At 38.3% G+C, this 22,956-nt stretch overlaps 1 protein-coding gene across 2 annotated transcripts in view; it reads right to left on the bottom strand.

Annotated features, from left to right (window-relative positions):
- LOC128891357 (heterogeneous nuclear ribonucleoprotein L) overlaps nucleotides 1-22,956 on the bottom strand; it is a 207,434-nt gene that overhangs the window by 52,363 nt on the left and 132,115 nt on the right. For both annotated transcript variants that reach the window (XM_054150797.1, XM_054150796.1), the window contains exon 6: nucleotides 17,320-17,383. In XM_054150797.1, the coding sequence (XP_054006772.1) occupies nucleotides 17,320-17,383 (64 nt within the window). The remainder of the gene's footprint in view (nucleotides 1-17,319; nucleotides 17,384-22,956) is intronic.

Below are 22,956 nucleotides of genomic sequence, written 5' to 3'. Positions count from 1 at the left end.
TGAAATGTTTGAATACGACGAGCAAATTGTTGAAATACCTGGCGTCTGTAAACGAATCAATAACGAGTATACGAAGGATGCTTGGGGGGGGGGGGGGGGGTGAGAGAGAGCGAGTGTCAACCTGTCTGGTTTCGAATGCCTGTGATTTAGGCTGGGCTTAGGGACAAAGAACCTGCGGCTCTTGAGTGCTCGATGAGACATTCTCGGACATTTAGCCAATTATTTACAGCGCTTATAAATCAGGGGACACTCGTCTGTGCAATTTGGAAAATGGAAATTAAGAAACAATTGCAATATTCTGAATCTTATTGCTTTATATTATACTTTTTTCTTTATTTTAAGTTACTACTTTACTGTAACATATGTGATTACAGATTTTTACCATTTCCAATTTATATATTGATACGTTTTTGTTTACATTTATGTGTACGTATACATGCTTTCTAATTAAAAATTTCGTTAACTGAAGAAAGATTAAATTAAATGAACATCCTTTAATAAGTACCTACTTCGTAAAAAGATAGAATTTATTTATTATAATTTATTATTATTTATTATAATTTATTTTACCCATACGCCACTAATAAATAATAACAAAATTCCCCCCAAAATAATTTGAAATTTGTATTTTGAAGGGCAATTACAACTATTATTTTAATTGAGAATTAGAAAGATGACCAACACGTTTATTTGTTTACCTATTACGGATCAAAGATTTTGTAACGTTAATTTCTTATTCGGAATTCACTGTTTAGCTATAATTTTTGTTCAACTATGTCTAGCGTTCAACCGTGGCGAACATTTACGACCAGAAATGCCTGTGACGTAGACGACGGTGACTGATTGGCCAAGCTGGCGCAAATCTTCCGTGAAGTCTGCTCCCTTCGTCGACGGAATCCTAATTCGACGTGACGCGCCATCCTCGCACAGCAATGCAAAATCCCTAAAACGTGGCCAAAATGGGTAATTACCGAAATTCCCGAAATAAACCCGATTATGATACCGACGATGGAACTAAATATTTTAGCACCATTTACAATTCAATTATGACCACCTAAAACAAGCATCTGTCAATAGTGCTACAGTTCGATACACACTTGAGCTCAAATATTTGCACAGTAAACAATCATGAATATCGAGTGTTTGAGTTGAATTATGCTTGTTTAGTGTATGCCTTATTCTCTAGTGGTGCTTGGTCGAATCAGTTTGATAATCAGTTTCTGGTTATAGCAAGTAGTGCGTGGAAGCTTTATTGTTTAGTTAAATTTTCCATTCCTTAAACATAATTTTACCTTATTAATACCTGTACTGGATCAATTATTGTATTGCATTATTGTTCTGGATTGTTATTTACCCAAGAGGATCTAAACAATGTGTTCTACGTATATTGTATAATAATTATCAAACTGTTTACCTGTGTTGTTAGTTAAATATTTAAGACAATTCAGTGCAGACTTCAATTCTGTATACAGTAACATTCATTAATAGGTAAATTAGTTGTCCCAAGCACGCCTGATGTGTTTTTTAAACGGAAAGTTGCCTCGTGATCTAAGCCAAAAACCCTGTAAATTTCAGCTGAAGTTCCTCGCAGCTGTTATACTAAAAAAACCTTATAGTTACTTCTATGAAACAGCGTATTACCCTACTCTGAGTATAAAAACTTTAGAAGTTATTCAGGACGAGACACTAGCCGCCTGCGTGACGTCGCGTCGCCTAAGTCGCCTCGCTGAGACTATCGATTTTCATCTTTGAAATTCAATTACCTTACTAAAAAACAATACCATCAGAGGTGAAATTATTACAGTAACAGTTGAGATGTAAATATCACTGCATCTTTTTTTTTTTTTAAATCCTTTACACGCGTCAGTTGTCCGAGTAATTAATCATGAACATGTAGAGCGCGTTGATAAATTGGGTGTTTAAATTTTGACAACATTTCGAGGAATCTGTTTCGGTGAGCGCCGTCTGGACCAGAGGGAGCTTATTCGAGGGCCGGAAATATCTTCCGCATTGTGTTTAGCGCGCGAGGACACGCGACGCTTAGCTCTGACCCGCCCCAACGAATTAATTAATTGCTCGCGAGACAAGCACCTGGGAAAAAGAAACTTCGCCGGGGACACCTGTTGCCAGTTCGACCGTCAGACTTGAGAAATGGTTTTCGAAAATGTTCGACGTAGAACAGAAACGAAAAGCGTCTGCTGAGATGGAGCTTGCCGGATAATTGTCCCTGACTCGCAACGAGATTGAACGACATTATTTCTTGCGAATCATCCTAGCCGAACGTGTTGGAAACTCCAACTTATCGGTTATCGAAACTAACTGGGGGCGTTTACATTTAATTATTTGTAACTCTAGTTTAAATAAAAATATTTATAGGCTATTTAGTTACGTTAAAGTACGAATAACAATAAAACAGTTCCCTTGGAGCTGTTACAGTTAAACCTTATAGTTATTGCTATGAAATAGCGTATTACCCTACTCTGAATATAAAAACTCTGGAAGTTATTCAGGACGAGACACTAGCGCCGCCTGCGTGATGTCGTCTAATTCGCCACGCTGAGACTATCGATTTTCATCTTTGAAATACAATTATCTTATTAAAAGACATTTGTTATATGTATTATATATGCTCCCTTGGACTGTATGGCTGAGGTTAAATTAAAAGTATCTTCCAAATGAAATAATTTGGTCTTGAAGAAACTAATGTTTGCACATCAAAGATTCCGCGACACTTTAATTCGTGGTTAAGATACAACCCTCTTTTTCAACTACAGCTTTACATCTTAAAAAATGTTAATATCAATTTCCTTTGTTCTGCTAGATTGCTGACGCATACGTAGCCAGAGGTCCCCAACCACTTGCTCGCGAGGATTATTCATTCTTTAGCCTCATCCACTTTGATTTATTTTCACTCTGTTTGCTCTTAAGTGGTTATTAACGTTGCGCGCTAAATACTAGGGTGAAAACGGGAAACGAGGCACTGATTCCCAAACGGTGGCGTTAGCACGCAGTAAAAGACTAGCGACACGTGTTGTTATGACTGACTGTCCGTCGGAGTATATTTGCATGCCAAATATTCGCAACTCCGCTTAAATTGCAGAGCCCTGGTATGCTCATCGTTGCGAGGATCCCCACTTTAGATTAATGAGCTTCCTGATCCGTATCGTGACACAAGACATACAGCCTCGACAACAAGAATTACAAGAAGAACGAAGTATCGACGGGCAGGATGTATCTAAATCAAGATACAATTAGAATATTCTAAATTCTATTACTTTTTAAGTTATTACTCGACTGTGGAATGTATAATGCACGTACATATGTATTTGGATAAGCATGCTGTAATTTTTATTGGAAAACTTATGCTACATTTATCACTATAATCTTTAATTCATGTATTCATATGTTTTCATTTATATTTTTACTTTGTCTTTGTATTCATGTCCTCATATTAAACACTTCAAATTTTGAATACGCAGATGTGTATTTATGCATACATGTTTTCTAATCGTTTTTCTTGTTTTTTTAGTGTACCAATGCATATCGAAACTCCATATTTCATGAATTAATCGAAACAAATGCCTTTGAAAAATACGTAGCTTGTTTATAAGCCACATAATCGATAAAGTATGCGAAAAGGTCGCAGGTTCTTCGTCCATGCCATAACAGAACGACAGCGTCGGCGTCGTTTCAAATATCGCAGTACAGGTTCGAATCGCGTGACGGAGCGAATGAAAGCTCGTGTTTGTACGTCGCTATCGAATTATTCCTGCATTAAACTGTCATTAAACTCGTTGCTTATCGGGAACGAGCTCCCGCAGACGTTCGTGCGGCCGGATATTGGATCCGAAAGGATAAAGAATTTCCGATATCTTTCGACAGAATTTCATTTTACGCGGCCAAAACTTGGCCGATTTTCTTGGCGTATTTCAATATCGCCCAACAACGCGGAAACAAGAGGCGCCGTCGCGGACTCAGCAAAATTGCGCAAAGGGAATGCCACTTTATCCAAACACACGTGTCTGGCCTGTTCTGTGCTTTTGGCGCCAAGATGCCTGCTTGCATCCTGGATGCAGTATTATCAATAATGAGAGAGATAGGTAAACTTAGGTAATGGATAGAAATACAGGAATTCATTCGAAATGATTAATTTATTGTCGACTTTATATTTGAGATATTCCATCCTTAGTTCAAGTTTTAATTTTCATATTCAAAATTGTTATTTAAATATAAACTATTCCCATCTTTGAATAGTAGAATAAACGTAAGGAAGAGCAGAAGAGGAATAGCTTTGTCGTTCAACTGTTAAATAATTCAAACGTCGTCTTAAAGCTACTGTTTATTATTTTTGTTTAGTTATGGTTTGTTTCCATCTTTGAATGGTAGAATAAGAGTAAGGGTGCGCGGTAGAGAAACAGCTTGCAACTGTTATGTAATTTAAACGCTAGCTTAAGGTTACTATTCAATGAAGAACAAGTGATGTAAAGAAAGTACGAGTCGTCAGATGTTGACACATCACTTGGTAGATTCCGGTTTGAACGCAAACTGATCTTGAAACGATTAATAAAGGATATTAACGACCATTAATTTTTATGAAACATAGCTGTAACTTATAGGCATAAAACGTATTTATGTGGATGCATGAAAAATTACTCCGTGCCTGTGATTATTCACGTCATTGTATGTATATGGATTAAATGTGCTATCGGTAGAAGCCTGTCGACGAGCAAATAAATTGAAATTTAAAAAATCCATTAGCCACGAAAATAGAAGAGTTAAGGGTACGCAATATTTTTAAACCAAAGATACCTTCGGAAACGGAGTCGAAGACATTAAGTAAAAAAAGTGCTCCGAAAAAGTTTCCAACCAGCTCGTGTATCCAGAAGCTCGCTGTAAACATCTCGCGATAGCAACACGAACGTAAAGAACTACCCTAGCATTACCAGGAATCAATATGGTCGACCAAAGGCGATCGTTCCCAGCGAAATGTCTTCACAGAGACACGTAGAGGCAAATCCCGCGACCAGTGGAACAAGCTCTGCCTTCGACCGAGTATAATCGATAGTTTATTAACCCGCGACGACCTCCGTGGATTCGATTTTATTCCACACACGAGCACACCAACGCTAGCACACCTATCCGCGGGAGAATCTGAAATAAAATACCGCAGGCTGTCTCGTACGCGTATTGGTTCCCAGTTAACCAAAGCCGGAAGCCTCTTTCGCCCGATACCGCTTCGATTTTTCGCGCCATTTATCTCGAGAATTCCAGCCGGCGGGCAATCTTCGAATCGGCGCATAAAGTTTTATGCAAAAGGGATCGATTCCCGACACCGTCTCCCGAGTTCATTCTCGTTTCGTTGTTCCATCCCGAGGACTGGGTTTCGCGTGGAGAAACTTAAATCTCTTCCGCCACGATTGAGAGATTTATTCGGGAGCTGTCATAACTTCTGTCGGGAGGATTTGGGCTACTGGTCCCGTTATCAGTGTCGAGCCATTGGGAAAATATAAGGAAGATTGTCGTTTCTATGGAGGGAAATGGGTTAATACTATTGGTGGTAATGTAATAGTTATGGGCCCTTGCTAGATGATATATAAATTCTCGTCTTTGGATGTTCTAGTTAGTCTTCGAGGTACATGACGTAAAGGAAGAATTGAACTCGAGATGCATCCAAGTATAGTGTTGACTATTTATGCCTTTTGAGTAGTATAAATTTTTGTTTAATTAGAGAGTGAATGGGGCTACAATACAAGAATGTGTCCTAATATTTTCTACTTACAAGAATAATTATTTACATTAAGAATTCGAATGTCTACATACTTCTGAGATAAACAATCATCCCCACAGCCACAGAATCCCAAAAATTTCTTTTAACCCTGCGAATTCACACTGACTTCACTATGAAACCTTCATCCAAGAAAAGGTTCGATTGCGAACGGTCGAATTCCAATAAACGAAAAATTGTAGCTTCTTGCCAATTCGACGATAGCTTTCCGAAAATACTTGGAACCGAGGACAAGGCTAGAAGTATATTTCGAATGGTTTCTCGCGGAAGGAAGATCCACGAGGGCGGGATCCCCGTCTCCGTTCCGCTTTTACACGCCTCGAGGGCTCGCCGTCTGGCGAAGTTGGCTTTGTTCGTCTCCATCGACGTTCCTTCGCGCGTTCCGCAACATTTATACCGGGGTTCTAAGTCGACGAGGCGAACGAACGCTTCGAATTGTCACCGACCAGTGCCAAACTGAAATACCGGATCGACCAGTCGCTACGTGACGACGGAAAATTGGAACTAACGCGATCGGAAGATTAACTAGCCTCGTTAAAACCCGCTATTCTTGGAGAGGACACCTTCGTTTCCTAACAGTCCAGTCGCTTTGTGTTTGGCTATGGAAGTAGTTTCTAAAACACGTTTCTCTTTTAGCCAACACTGTCTACTCCTTCTTAAAACCACACAATTGAACCGGTTCACTGCACGAATCGATTAACTCCACTTTTTCGAAAGTCTTAAGTTTAAGTGTCAAAGCATTTGGTATAGTCATAACTTTTTATATTTATAATAACTATACTGAATAATAAAGATTGACACCATTAAGCGACAAACATTATTACATCGCATTTATCAACATTTTGTTTTATGAAGTTAATCGATTTGTGGAATGAACGGGTCAATTGTTACCAATGGTTTCACATCGATTTCTAGGACATTCTAATTACAAAGATACAGCAATGAAAATGATAGATATGCGTTGACCTCTGTACTTTTTAGCATTAAACCCGAGTTCCAGTCCCAGTTGATTTCTGTTTCGCTCGCACAAATCGAATCCATGCCACAAGGAAACTGGGGAATGGAGAATCGAATCTAAACCGATTGATGTATCGCTTCGTAATGCCAGCAATTACCGTGAAAAGCTAGCTAGAACTCCGTAAGCATTTCTTTCGCCGAAACGAAGGCGGCGAGAGCCTCGCTACGTAGCCCCTGAATCTAATGAAACTTTCATTTCCCTCATCTAGATGCGAGGGAAAGGTTGGAAGTGCAGCACCCGACCTGACCTACCTTTGGGCTTAATTGGTCTAGTGATCTCCTCGTCGGCCCACTTGAAAAGGTTGCTCTCGCGAATCGTGGCGGGCTACGAAAAATTAGCACCTTTAAGCTCTTTCGAATAACGAGATTCAAATTGCGAGCGCCTTAAACGCTCGAACTTTATTTACCCAGAACGAGTTTTGGGGACAGGGTCAAGTTTCGAGCAACTTCTCAGGGAAAAAAAAGGAAGCAGAGAATGCAAATTCATTAGCTGACCGCTCGGTCTCGAAACTGAAGACACTTCATTCCGGGGACTCGAAAAATCTAATCAGAAAACGTGGAGGTGTATGAACGTTTACGAAGTATAAAAGTTAGGTACAGAAAATTAAAAATTAGATGGAGGAACGTATAACACTGTGAGATGGATGAAAATCTTATACAAGTTCACTCTACATAGGGAAATGTAGAGAATAGAAGTACAGTAAAGACTGGATAAGTGCAAGACTAGAAACAAAAGTCTACAAACTGATTTTTTAGCAAAGAAAATTTTGAAGATTCGTTAAGTAATGAGTGAATCCACGTAACAAATTTGAGAAGGATTCAGCTTGTACTTTCCCTCGGAGAAATGTTCAAAGATGACCCATTTCTCCGAAGCGAGGAGACCCCTCAACAATTAAAATTCCCTGGCGAGGTTCGAGCCGCGAATAATTATCGCGTTGAGTTTTGCTGTTGAGAATTCGATGCAGTACACGACCGAAGAATTTCGCTCGTAGAGCGGGAGATTACGATGAGCCAATTTCGGTGCCAACAATTCTAAGAGAATTGTATTCGAAGTGCTAAATCTGTTGAAGTTAAACTCGTCTATCAGAAATCAATTTCCCCATGAACGCGCGTTGCCATAAGAATGCATGCTACGGAGCCCCTAATCTTGTATGCTAACTCAAAAAATTGTATTGTACGAAAATTAACTCGACAAAGAAGATATTCGAATCGCATAGATAATTATATCTACTTTAAACAAATAAACATAGATGAGTAGATTTCGACGTCACGATTTATACGTAAGTAGACACTATTATTGTGTATCCTCGTGAATATTGTTCTAGATTATAACAAATATTCAAATCACATAGCTTATTATACTTTAAGTATATAAACACGGATGAGTGGACTCGAACCTCGCGATGTATATGTAACTTGACTTTATCCTTGCCTATTCCCTTGAATATTATTCCAGATTATATTTTTCTTCGCCGAAGAAAACCTAAACCAAACGTCGAAACGTATATTATTCCAAATAACAATGCTCGTACTGACTACCCACGTTGTTTATTCAATTCTCGAAGGCTGTAGACGTTCCCGAAGGCAGCTGAACTCCTACATAACCAGTCCAGTTATCTGCAGCCAATTAAACGAATAAACTCGATTCGTTTCGCTCGCAAAATTTTTCTCCACAATCGCTCCACTCGAACGTGACTTCGAAGGAACGTCGAAGGTGCTATTTTAATACCGATGCACGCGAAATTTTATCGAACCTTCCCCCGGAACTTTAACGGCCAGCACGAGGAGCCGAATATCAGCATCGACGAACCAGCTACCCAGTTAGCCACGTATTAAAAGTTTCTTTTTACCTCGAAGCGGTCGGTGCTTTTAAGGAGTAGTGTAATAGATTCCAAAAGTTTTCCTATAATCCGTTGAAAAACTTGGGAAGAATCGCAGCTACACAGCCAACGAACCGCGATCGTTGCGTTCCGAACATCCGAGAATTGTCGATCAGCAAATTTTACGAAGAACATTTTTTTTTTTTTTTTTTTTTTTTTTTGGAACAGTTAGAAAGTACCGTTAGGAAGAGAGGGTTTTAACATTTTTTTAAATACTGATTTGTTCCATTTTACTTTGCGAAGCTAGTGTAATCTAGCCGAGTATATTGTGCAATACATTTGAGTATTTTATATGCCTATCGAGTGTTATAAAAATATAAACTTCCTATATTTTATTTTAAAATATCATTTACATTACTTATACACAATGTCATCCTTTCATATGCGTAATAGTTGATTATATTATAAATTATTACCTTATAACGCTTCTAAGGTGATCAAACTCTCTAACATATGCAATATTGTACAAAAACCAGAGTGTCATAATAAAATGATGTTCCTTGTCAATTTTATTATTATTAAATGCAAGGGTAGCTGGTCCTATGAACTAGAAAAAGTTGCGAGGCTCCAGAATACCTCTCCTACAGATTTAAGGGTAGATTTCACCGCTCGAACATAAATATCAGCCAATAAAACAATATTCCAACATTTTTCAGATCGTTCAAAAATCAAAGTTCTACAACTGCACGACTTTTTCAGCTTCATCAACCCTTTCTTCACCCGCCCCAAGACAAAAATAAAAATCAACCGTACCCCGAGAGCTCAAAGCAGATTCTTCTCTAAAACCCAGCTACGTCAATTAACGGAAGGGAAAATCCGTCATCGAACGCGGTTCAAGATTTTCGTGTATTCGCGAACGCTTGCGAAGGCTGTGAGTGACACGACGTCAGGTCGTCGTTGTAATTGGACCGAATTCCTCGAGTTCCGTTGCCTGATTGTCGTCTGCAAGGAGAGTCGCGCATCTCGAGTGCTCCGTACCTGGCACGCGATTCGCGGGATCGTTTGCCCGTTGCTCGCGGTGTTTGTTAGCCGTTTAATTGCTTTGAATCGTTTAACTTCGAGGAACCGCGTGCGCTCGAATTAATTTCGTCCGCTGCCTGCGAGGACACAGGACAGGTTGCAAACGCGATTTAACGACCGTGGAACGCGACGGAATTAACGCGCGTTTCTCTCCTGAGCGCGAATTCTAACGACGTTCGATCTTTAAGGAAGTCTGTTGCATAATGTTCCTGTAGCGTTGGTTGGCATTCGTTTGGCGAAGTCTGACAAGGAAGTTTGCGGATCGAGGACCGTCAGCGCAACACATGTCGAGATAATTGCTCGTTAACTTCGCTGGGGATGTATTCGAGCGGTGGTTGTTAACATTTTGAGCACGCGACGCAGTTGTCGATTCTAAATTGTAGTGGTAATGGGGTTATGCAAATGAAGATGTAGGTTGTTTGAGACGGCGTGGTGTGTAGTATTGTGGAAAGCAATTTTTTGGAGGTTTAAGGGAGATGTGTATGAAGAGGTTTGCTGATGGTTAGCGTGTTGGTATTGAAAATAAATTACGCGGGGACTTAGCCATGGAATCAACTTGATATTCGCTTCGTTCATTGACCTGTGGTATTTAACTGTAAGCAGAAACAAGAAATTACCTAGAAAGAAAAGAATAGAGAAAACTATATAATTTAAAATAAGTTTCAATTGAAATGCAAATGTATTTTAAACATTTTGCTCCTTAATAAAACAGTAAAGGACAAATGTTAATCTAATGAAGAAAAAATACTTGCTAAATAATATTATACATATTGCTAAAATAATATTTGTTGACTATGCTAATATTGTTAGACCATGCTTGTCTAAAAATAATTCAAACGATACAGGGCGTTATAGTCCTCAGCGAATCTTGACGGCTATATTTGGGCAGATAAGTGATCATTGCAGAGCACGAAGGATCAGGATGGTAATTATGGACACCTCAACCCAAACAACTAAAGAATTGTCAAACACCATGTTACTAAATTGTATTTTCAAATGTTCTGGGATAGGACTGTTTATCGAACGTAATGTGGATGCACCTGGATAGACAGCCGTGGACTGCTAATCATGAAATTACCGAGACGTTTGGGCTGCAACGGATGATAAGATGATTACGGGTACTTGAACGCGAGCATTATGTTCCGACGAAGTCACTCGTTGAATACCTCATTAAGGGATTGAAATCAGGTTTGAAATCTTGTCTATTCCCGCACTGATGCTTCCTAACTTTTAAACGTTCCAGGGAAAATTAATAGGGAACTCTCGGATACTCTAAAATCTGAGTTTTTTACTTCGAGGTTCGAATATGATTATTCTATGATCAAATTATGCAGTTTAACCAATTTTGGCATTCGAATCAGTGCATTCTATTCATTCAATTTAAATTAGAATGTATTATTGCAGAAAATAGTGTTCTCTTAATTATTTCCATAATTATTAACCTGTTTAACCACAAATTAATAATAGGTTTGTGTAAAATAAATAGCTTGTATGATGAGAAAGTACTCTAATATTCATTCCATGGAATATAAGATAGATTATTTCTTATAGTACAGTATAATTAGGTTTACCATTTTTTAAATGAATAACAAATCAGCCTAGATGTTTATCACAATATTCCAATTTCCAAGCTTTCCACCAGATCCCAAGGACAATTATAAACAATACCAACCATCCCTATCTGGAACCTACCTAACACAGTTATTAACAATTCAATAGGATTACTAATCGTAAATTGAAATTCCAAGACAGCAACGACTCCTTTCATCGTCAGGGGATTAACATCGAACTCATCCATGAATGCTCGGTAATTAAAATCCCTTCTAGACAAAGATCAAACTCAAGTCAATAAGCAAGCATTCATAGAACCATACGGTTGTACTCGTCCCAGCGAACTACAATGCTCGGATACGGCAGGCCAGATTATTGGGGCACGCTCAAGATAGGACAACGGGGAATACAATGCCTTCGCAACATGAGAGATCCTAGATCATATCGTGAGAGATCGCGAGTCGTAACCTGGCATAACAGTTCTAATTATCTTCAGACGAAGCATCGTTACGCTTGTACCCTTGCACCTGCTACACAAAGACCTAATAACATCACCCTACATCTGTAACAGATACCGTAGTGTGCCGTGCACTAAAGCTCATCTCATTGAAATAGACGAATCAGTGACACCTGACTCCATGGAAGAGGCTCCCCCAGCAACGATAGCGGTCGTTCCTCCACGAGGAAATCACGTACAGAATTATGCGACTAATTATTCAAGTACAATTTGCTCTGGGCAAAAGTCGCGCCGAGGAACCGAATTTCCACGGAGAGTGCATTCATAGAAAACCTCGAGCTTTTTCATGTATGAAGCCCCAATTATTTTAAATTACATGGGTACGTTAATTAAGGCCTTTCTTCCCGTAAGCAGAAAGAGAGTAACTGTTCGGTATGCTTGGGTGTGTATGTGTACTGACACTCAAAAAGGGGGCAGGTTCGCGAGAGCTCGAGGAAGAAAAATGTGCAATCAGAAATAAATTAATGCAGTACTGTCTTGAATGATGCAAGGAGAAATGAAAAAAATTGGATGAATTTTGTGAATTAGGGGGGTACACCTCTTTGGTATCTGCGAGTATGTTATGGTGAATTATATAGTACAGGTGGATGTCATTTGTAAAGAGACTTTAAGTAGATTTTAACGCATATAATGTTGACGTATGTGTATATAGTTTTTCTTGTGTAAAATAAGCATCAATATTCATCTAATTTTATAACCAATGTACGTGTATTTTTATTCAAATAATTAGCATTGATCACCTGCGATCAGACTAAATATGAAGACTGATGAGGTATGATTTATTCCTCTTTAAGATGTGCTCTTGAGAAATGGAAAAAAAAAAGAATACGTAACCTAATTTTAAATTGAGTACATGTCCAACAACCTATTACATTTATCTCATCGAATAATCTTTAATAATTCTAAGTTTCATTTGAATTTTTCCACACCAAGGAATATTCAGTGCTCTTCAGGAATGAAAAATATACACCACGAAAGATTCCTAGACAAGCTATACAATATTACAACCCGTAACGTTACACTTATCTCATCAAATCTTTTAGTTCTAGGTTTTATTTTGAATTTCCCCACCCCAAGCGGTATTCCGTGTACGACGTCCATTTCTTCGTCTTAATCTCATATCATTTGATCTGTTATGTAATGAATATGTAAGATGAGAAGTGTTTCGTGGAAAAATCGTTCGGGAAACGCCGCACCAAAGTTGCCTCTTGAATGATAGGTGTTCTCGAGACTTTCGGACGCCGAGGCAACGTCAGCATCGTTCGGACGTAACGAGCGCGAAAAGTAGCGTGCGGATTCGCTCCGTAGAAAATCAGTTTGAAAACTGGGATTCACCGCGGAGGGGGCCAGGAGGCAGAACGTTCGCCAGCTGCGTGCGAAATTCGAACTGGGTCAAAAGAAAATTTCTCGGCGGCGCGCGGGAAACGTTAATTCACGCGGCAGGGTGAAACGCGATTCCATCGGCGTGCAGGAGCCACCCAACAGGGCAAATCGGCCGCGACGGAAACGAATAAAATGTCACTGCGAACCGCTATCAAACGCCTTTATCGCACGCTGGAATGGATCGCGCGCGTTGATATCACGAGTCATTTTTTTCATTTTTGCCATAGGTTTCACAGGCTCGCCGCGGAATTGTTGAGCACGGTGTTTCCGTCGAAGCGTGGGCCTCCCGTGTCGCTTCCTATCCGAGCATCAAAACGATGCACACGCTGGACGAGAATTTATTCGTAGCCCCGACAGAAGCAATTAAACCGTTTCAGCGAAAACAGCGTATTCAGTAATTTCTTTCATTATGGGGGGTAGAAAACGCAGGAGGAGTATACTTGTGTTTGCCCTATTCGTATAATGTATACCATTAACGAACGAGAAATATTTTTGGGAGTTTCCAATGCATTGGGTGCATGTGTGTGGGATGTAGATTTTAATTTTTATTTCTCCACGTTTCGTTTCAGAGTTTTTTAGATCCATGACGAGAGTAATATTCTTGGTAGAAAATTAAAAATTGTGTGCGTGTTTTTATTCACTATGAATTTATATTGCGCGCTGGAAAATTCAGGGAATATTTTTTTACCGTTTAGAGAAATGCGATAGTGAATTTCCCGGAGTGTTTCTTTCTAAAGTGTGAAGTAATTAAAATTGCTCGATCTAACTCGTAAAATTTGATACAATAGTTTTCGATAACGAGTTCTAAAGAATATTAAATATCGATTGGAATTAATGCTAGTGTGTAAAAATTCATTTGAACAAAACGTACTCTTTTTCAAGTATTATCAAATTAATATTTGTTGGAATCGTATAGAAAAGTTTTACTTGACTGTTATTTCTCTTACTTTTACATTTTTCATCAATCATATTTCGCTATTAAGTCTAGCATCGTAACAGAAAACATAATTACTATAGGAAGCTTCAGGATTTTATTTTGGTGTAACAAAGTACACCTGCCAGCGTCGACATTAATCTAAACATATTGCACAGATACGATAAATTATAAAAATCACACAAATCAAATATAATCCACTCGATTTATTAAACAACAAAATCCTGAAGCCTCCTTCGAAAATCCTTTTGAATCATAATTCCTACAAACTACTCCCACGATTCTACCATAAATAAAATTCCTAAAAGAAACTACTGAATATCTGCCAATCGCGATTTTCCCTGAATTCAGTCAATTATTTTCGTCGTGCTGCGAATAGAATTTTGGCTCGCAGCTAGGTGTCTGGTTGCGTGAATTGTTTGGTTCGTTTGTCGAATTGTAACACGCGACGAATCGATGCGAGTAGCGGACGCGCTGAGAATGATTCGCGTCGACGCACCAGAATCGTTCCCCGTCGTTGGCCTCCGCGACGAAAGGGACGTCGATTGGAAAGTAATTCGAAAAATAAAATTCTCGCGACGCTTACGGAACGGCCTCGTATTTAGGACGTTTTTCGCGCGTCGTTGTGCGACATCGGCAACGTGAATCGAACTGTTCTCTATGGACGGGCGTTCCTCGTGTTCATGTTTCTTTTAAAACGATTCTCGACGCGGATCGCCGCCCCCCCCCCCCCCCCACGCGTTCGATTACTCCGCGATTGGTACTAGAACGAACAGAATTCTATGTCAACGCGGATGAAAAATAAAATTACTCAAACGCGTGATACGCTGAGAGTTTATTCGAAGGCGTTGGAAACGTTCCGAATCAATTCCGATGCAATTTTGTTTGACGAAGAGAAAGGAGTGCTAGATTTATCTGGGGAATTTTCCAGCCTCGAATGAACTAGTATTTATTTCATGTTTCAATTCTTTGGTGTGGAGTGATTTTCAAGAACATGGCAACGGTCCGATGGAGTTTGTTAAATTGACAAGTGAGAGACATTTACTTAAATTAGATCGTGAATACGTTGTCTATGATTCATCTATGAAAGAATTCGTTTATAAAAGACGTTAACTAAAATTCATTTATAAAAGACCGTTTACTTTGATTCATTTATGAGAGATATTCACTCAAGCCCAGTTATAACAGACAGTTATTACAATTCATTAATAAAACGAACGCATAGGAAACATTTACTAGAGTTACTTTATAAAAGGTATTGACTAAAATTAATTTAGAAAAGACAATTATACTTTCCACTTGGTTTTTGAAAATGAGAGTAACAAAGACTCGAAACGTAAAATAAATAGTAGGTTGTTCGAGACCATAACTCCCACAGGAATATTAAATATCAATTATATTAATCCAGTAAATTTGATTTGATATTCTATGCACCAAAATAATGATTTTAACCTTCAAATTTTCATTTAATATTATTCTTGATAAAAAAGAATAACAACCGGGACTCTTCCAAGAAATTGTTCAAATTTATTCGCAACGAACATTTTGTTCATCTCTTTCGTCTAGCCGTTGAATAAAGAAGTGAAGCGAATTCTAACTACGTTCTTATGCATTAAAATAAATTTTCCACTCGTACAATTTTAATGAAAAAACCAAGCTGCCTAATTCAACAAAAAAGATCGACCAAGTTTACACCAATCCATTATTATTCTCATCTTTCCCACATTAAACGAAAGAAAGTGGCGCTAACATCGCCTTTACATATTAAAAATAAACTTTGCCCTCGCAGTTTTTCTATTAAATAACACGCTTCTGAATTCAACAGAGCCGAGGAACGTCTCGAATTTACGCGAAACTCTTTTCACACCGATCGTCCGTGGCGTTAAATGACATCAGAAATTCAAATCGAGCCACGTTCCACGGAGTGGACTCGTCGCGTCCATTTTTCTGGAATTTTAAAACGACTCTCATCGCGGTCCGATCGACGCTCCCGACGTTTCCGCGTACGCGCGCCCCGACGGCGACGCGTACACGAGCTTAACGAGGGATGCATTTTACGGAAACCCTCCAAGCCCGCGTTCGTGCTACGTTTTATCCAATTAACGTCTCCTCCGACGGCCAAGAAGACGCAGGCAGGAAAAAAGAGGCCGCTTGAAAAGCCGTAAAATTAGGAGGAACGGCCGCGAGACGAGCACAGGGCGCGAAAGGGAACGATCCTCGTAGGGGGTGCGTCGAGTGAGATTTCGTGCACGCAGCAGCCCCTGTACGTGACGCCAATGGCTGAACAGTCGAGCGGGGAACAGAGATGGGCAAAATTTATTTATTCTTCGGGGGAATCATGGTGTATCGTCCGCGAATGGTAAACTGGCTCATGTGGCTCAATATTGGGAATTTTTGTCTGATAACTGTGAATACCTGTGCCACAGGGTTATTGTTATTTCATTTATTTGTTTGGAGTCTTTTCGCAACTGTGACAGAATATGGAAGTATGTAGAACGTAATTGGTGGTTGTTCGAAGCTAGCGTATGAATTTTGTTAATTCGATGGATAACATTTCATCTGCTTCAGGTTTCTTAATTGTTGTGAATAATACGTGAAGGCGTTTTAATATTGAAAAGAGATTCTTGGAGGAGGAGGTGTTTGAAAAATGAAATATAATGTATAATCTTACTTCCCTTTTACTTTCATAGATTTTGTGTATTAATTGAGAAGCCCGAAGATGATCGAGAGTGACTCGGATTTGTATAATTGCTCCGAAGAATTAATAATTACTTTTAGGATATATATTCTAAAATTCCAAAAGTATTAAATGCACACGACTCTAAATGACATTAAACAGAAGATTTTAAGTTTGAATAAATGATGGATTACTTGAAACTAAATTATCGTAGATTTATAACGAAAAACGAGTAACGGATATGTAACTTTGTGTCCATTTTTTTTTTTTTTGAAGTATGAATATGAATTATAGAATAAAATTTCACGTTGAACAAATCAAAACAAATCCCTGTTACTATTCGCTTGAATAAATATCGCTAATAAGTCGCTGAAGTGTTCCTATTCGTCGTCTATCGTTCGAATAAAATTTTGCCCACCTCTGAGAGGGAAACGTGTCGTGTATGGGTACGCTCCTCGATGTAACATCGATGTGAAGAACAAAAGAAAAATAACAGATATAAAAATCAAGAAATGGAGCGATAGAGAAGGGTAAGAAACAAGGGTGGAAACTCACCAAGCGCCGGCGTCGTGTAGTCCCAGCTCTCTGCGTCGTTTTTGTAAACGTTCAGCTTTGTAGGCTGGAAAAAGAACAAATGCAAAGATTAATTTATCTCCACGGTGCACCCGGTCAAATTATTCTTACTTAATCGTTCAACTCGAGTGGGATTAAAACAGATTATGCTTTTTTTCAAAATATATTTATAGCGACACATCTGCTGCATCTCGTTATTTATTAGTAACGAGGATTTGATACTTTAGGCCAAGATGGAGGCCGGTTTAAAATCCAAATGGAAGCGCAAAATAAAATTACTAGTGTATAAAAACGTAGATGACTATATTCTTTATATCAAATCACATCGTATCCGATTCTTTAAAGAAAAGTGTCCATCGAAAGTGACCAACTCAAAAATACAATGTGTCGAACGAGTACAATGAAAATAAAATTTGAGAATTACAGTTTAATTAAAATAAAATGAAAGTTGAATTCCGATAATCTGCTGTGTAAACACAGTGTTACGAATCGCTAATAAACATTTTCCAGTTTTTTTCTCGAATATAAATTCAGCGTTTAATATTTGTTACAATATTTCAATTTCAGAAATGCGTTCCACTGTGATGCGTGAACGCAAAACGGAAAATATCGGATCCTGGTGGGTCAACATTTTGCTGCATCGTTACAAACAGCCCGTCAATATATACCCGCGCTGGATATTTGTTGACATGTTCGAACTCTCTGACATTTCTTTGATAATAAACGTAAATCGATGAAACGAGAGCTGGAATCGTGACGCGATCGCGGAGAGGCGTGGCCGTGAGCGGTGGATATAATCTTTTTATTTAAATTTACAGCTAATTGCGTAGACCCTAACAAATGGAGCATTACTGTACTAAACAATAAATAATTCTCAAACTATTAAGTTTCTGCAAAGAATCTTTCCCCTTTTGGCTTGTACTCTATGTAGTATAAATTTTAGTATAATCCTACAAATAATATAAATTGTAATGTACAAGTACAACAAAAAATTGTAAATAGAATTTATATGTTAGCCCACATAAAGTGTACCAGTTGTTTTTTCTAGAAACTATTATAGTTATGTATACAATTTTTGTGGGTTCTATAGGGGTCGCGAGGTCCTTTTATGAAACGGTGTCCCTAGGGGATGCCGCCCTTCATGTTTTTTAATGGAATGGTACATAAATCTTTGCATTTTCAAATAGCTTATCTGAAAACAAATCAAATTTACTTAAAACGTTCCATCCCACCACGCACAATTTGATACAATTTAAAATAACATTTCAGGAGGTAAATTAGAAGGTATTAATTAGAAGACTTTTCGTAGTTCTAATTCTACAACACTTTACGCAGACAATACTGTATAATAATCGATTCATTTTCCGTTTAACTAGTAAGCTTTGTCAAAGGCTATAGACCATAAATTATTCGAACGTTCAAAATGATCTCTATATTAACGTGCACGTAGGATTATCTAAATTGCAGTCATAGTAATTCTAGGCCGAACGCCGATGAAATTTAACACATTCTATGCAGTTCCATTCGACGATCGTGCAGAGAATTATTAACCCGCGAATTTAACGTGCACGGTCCGCTTCTCTTTCCCATGAATCCTCGATTAGTTACGATCTTCGCAGCATCGACAGGATAATCATTTTTTCCGATTACTCGATGCAAAAAAAATACTCAAATTACGCATCAGCTTTGAAGACAATCTTCCTTTACCTTCGGGACACGTTGGTTTCTTTTTACTCTCGTTTAGCCTCTAACCCATCCAATTTTCAACGTGATCGATGCATTTTTATCTATTAAGGTAAGTGCTCCTAATTGCTACGTTAACCCCAGATATCGACACCTTTAATTTATTTCATTAATATGATTATGAAGAGGTTAGTTAAAGTATCTTATGCTCCATTTTTATCGTACTCTGGAATTATTATTTCTACAACGAAACTGCAAAGCAAGATATAGTGATCTTAAATATATGTATAAAATAATTAAATTTCAGGCACAAAAAATAATCAAATCATTAATATTGTTCTGTTGCCTGCAATACATAATGTGTTAAATACAAATTTGACGACTTCCACCCTCTCCGTCAACATGTTCAAAGTTTCTATTTAAATATTCGACATAAATCCCTCGATTCCATCGCGGAATGGAAACATCTCGCAACGAATTCAAAATTTAATTGTTAAATCTAAATGATAATATATTCATTCAAAAATAAATTGGAATACGCAGGGTTTATTTGTTGTCCATTATTCAAGCACAATTTCGTCTACCACCGTTTGAAACTTAGCGCATTCTATGCAGTTCTATTCGACGATCGTGCACGGAATTATTAACGCGAGTATTTAACGTGCGTGGTCTACTTGCCTATCCCATAAATATCCAGTTAGCTATGCATGTCCTGTTGCAAAATAAATTATACAAATAAGGGGTCGTCGTGGCGCGTACCGAATCGCTGAAATTACACTGTCCACAAGGGTTCACGTGTCGTGCGACGAAGGTTGCGACATCAAAGCGGTTATTAAGCTGTTCATTCTCCTCGCTCGATGAAACCGTCGTTTCTTCACATCTACAGGGTGGATCTAGTAGTGGGACACGCTCTGTTACATGCGAAGATGGATTCGTGGATCAAAAATTGCAACGTCTTCACATACTTTTACTTTATCGTAACAAAATATTTTTCATAGATGTATCAATGCATTTGCAAAGTGCAATTGCACTCCTTTTCAAATGGCTTCTAGAAATCAATGCTTTAGGAAATATTTAACAATTAGTTATTATTGGAACGTTACTTAAACATATCCATTACTTCGTTACTTGTTTAAACTTCTAAATTTCCTTTTAACCTATTCGAGTCACAGGAAAAAGTGAAAAATTGAAAGAATGTGGCATTAATAAAGAATTTATAATTTTTTTGTCTGTTTATCGTATATTTATAATAATAAAAGAGATGGAATTTAATTATTATTCACGCATCATGAGACTTGAAATGATCAGTGCTTAGAGCCACGTGGTAATCATCACACTGATCAAATGTATCCTTTCCTTTTACCTGATGAACAAATTGCACAAGTTGTTAAATGTTTTTGAGATATAATTTTGAAACATTAAAGAAACGAAAAATAAAACTGATCCGATTCGACGAATTCAGCTTTTTTAAAGTAGCACAACGTCCAAGTGCAATTGCACTCGGCAAATGTACCGATGCACTCAAGAAAGAAGTACAGCTACACAAAAATACAGGACATTAACCCACCTAAAATTTCCATCTCCTTTTCTGCCTTAAATCAAGGCCTGGCCCAGTTACCAAAATCACCCCGTATATCTTTAGGGAGCGTTCCATTAAATTTCGATCAAGCCAACGTTATTATATGTCACTCTATCCAAAGTCTCTTTGACGCTATTACGCACTCCGTATTCTGGTTTCCAAAGATTCTTTTTTAAGCTTCCCCTGATCCTAGGTTTCATCCACGGCGAACATAGGCGTACCCTTTGTTCTCCGAGGAAACATTTAATTCTTCTGGGGCGTTGACGAAGTTTCGTTGAATAATTTCTAGAGCTTCCCACGAGATGGGCTCTTTCTCTTTCGAACAGCGAGGAAACTTTACTTTCATCAACCGATCGTGTTTGCAATTCATGATCGCGGCCTCACGGACCATGTTCGAAACGAAAATCTGCGACGAACAATGGATCTCCTTATCCGCACTTGCGATTTTTAAATCCTGGCTGTGTCAGGAAATGTAGATGTAATTAAAAAAGTGTATGTAATTTTGTGATGTAAAATTGAATTTACTGTATGAAACTCAGAAAATAAAAAATCTCATTAAATAGACATGGTTCTGTCTTAACAAATGGAATCACTGGCTCCATCTCCAGCCGATTGGGAGCCTGGGAGAAAGTCCCAGGAAATCAATTTGGCAGCAAAAAATCTAGTTTCCGCTGACTGCATGTACTTCTAGCGCTCGTCTCTTTGTCCCTCCATAGTGATTGCCACGTGGTCAGGAGACCATCCATCAATAGCCATCCTTCGAATGTTCTTTGGTCATTGATTTAATCAAGTGGATTCCTTGCATCGAATATTTCTCTGTCTGAAACTTGGGTCTTCGAAGTTCATTTTTTTTTTTTATTTTCAATACTGCCTTTCAAACTATACATAACTTTACCTTAAAATATTACAATGTCAAATGAAAATTTTCTTGGCACAATTAACGATCTCATTATTGATTTAATATTTAACAATTGACTCTTGTACATATTTCCGTAAAATAATTTCAAATTTCTTTAGTTTTTATCAAATTTATGAATAAGAAGAACGTTGAGTTTTAGTCCAACTATGTAACTTAATTTCTGCACGAAAGTTATTTAAATCACTCCATCTATCGAAGACGAGTCATAAACGCAGGACGAGTCACGTTTGGTTCCCTTTCTTTTATTGTAACTTCAGCGCCTGAAACGAGCCTGCAGGCCACATGTGACGGTTCGTGAAGTACTAAAGAAGTGGTAAATGTTTCGCAGACTGATTGCGTGTCACCATCTCTTCCGGACATGATTTTCTGGGAACGTTTCAAAGGAGCCAGAAGGTTTACGTTCAAAAAGGAGCCGGAGACAGCTGAAGAAAGGCATAAATTGGTACTTTCGCCAGAAGCTTATTAACACTACGCAAAGGTGCGTTTTAAAAGTCACGGTTCGTACGTGAACAGTCAGAAATGGGCATAATTCTTATCTAGACAAAAATTTCGAACAACAACAGATGAGCAACCTCTGACACATTCTTTGTTCAATCAAATAGCGAATTATAAAATTACATTTCGTGTTGAAGGAGCTTATTTTAAAAAATTGATCAATGGATAAAATAGCTGTGCAGTATTTTTTATTCGTCATCCATTATTTATATAAAATTTGCCCATCCCTGGGCTAATAAAGAGGTAAAGGGTGCAAGGTGCATAAGAAATTTTTATAGCGACGTCATTCTCCGATTTTCCAGAATTATTAAAATTTATTTTGATACCACGTAATAGGTAGTAGTACATACAGAAAGACTCGAATGAACGACGCCCTCCAGTTTCTCATAAAACATTAAAAAGGAAAGATTCCAACCTTCTAGTTGTAAGTCGCCCATAATATTTGCAAAAAGAACAAACGTGTGGCCTAAAAATACCCAAACTGACACTCGAACCAGACCCAGTTTCGAACTGAGATTCCCAGAGTGTCACGAGGGACGCGAACTAGATGTAATTTAGCGATCGAAGTAGACACTGTTCGGAACCCAGCGGGCACAATTCAAACTTCGCAAGAATCACGAGGTAGACATAAATTAACAAAAGAGGTAGACCTGCTTAGGAAGTCAGCAACGCCAACATTTCTGTAAGACTTCGGTGTAGACCTACAAGATTCCATGCTTGTCTAATATGAAAGAAAAATACTTCCCTAGTCTTCCACAAACCAATTAAATTAAACCCTTTAGAGACTTTAGACCCCTCATTGTTCTGGATACTCTTCTCTTCGTTTCAAATTCTACGATTTGACGTTTACAGTATTGGCGTCCTACACTTTCGCGATCTTCCGCGTCGTAAACTCCAGCAGACCTCGATGGAACGTTAGAGTCGCGTAAACGCGGTCAACTTA

This window comes from Hylaeus anthracinus, unplaced genomic scaffold (genome assembly GCF_026225885.1).
Source record: "Hylaeus anthracinus isolate JK02 unplaced genomic scaffold, UHH_iyHylAnth1.0_haploid 12001, whole genome shotgun sequence".
Classification (NCBI taxonomy): domain Eukaryota; kingdom Metazoa; phylum Arthropoda; class Insecta; order Hymenoptera; family Colletidae; genus Hylaeus; species Hylaeus anthracinus.
Note: the sequence above shows the minus strand (reverse complement) of the source record. Positions and strands in the feature narration are given on the sequence as shown.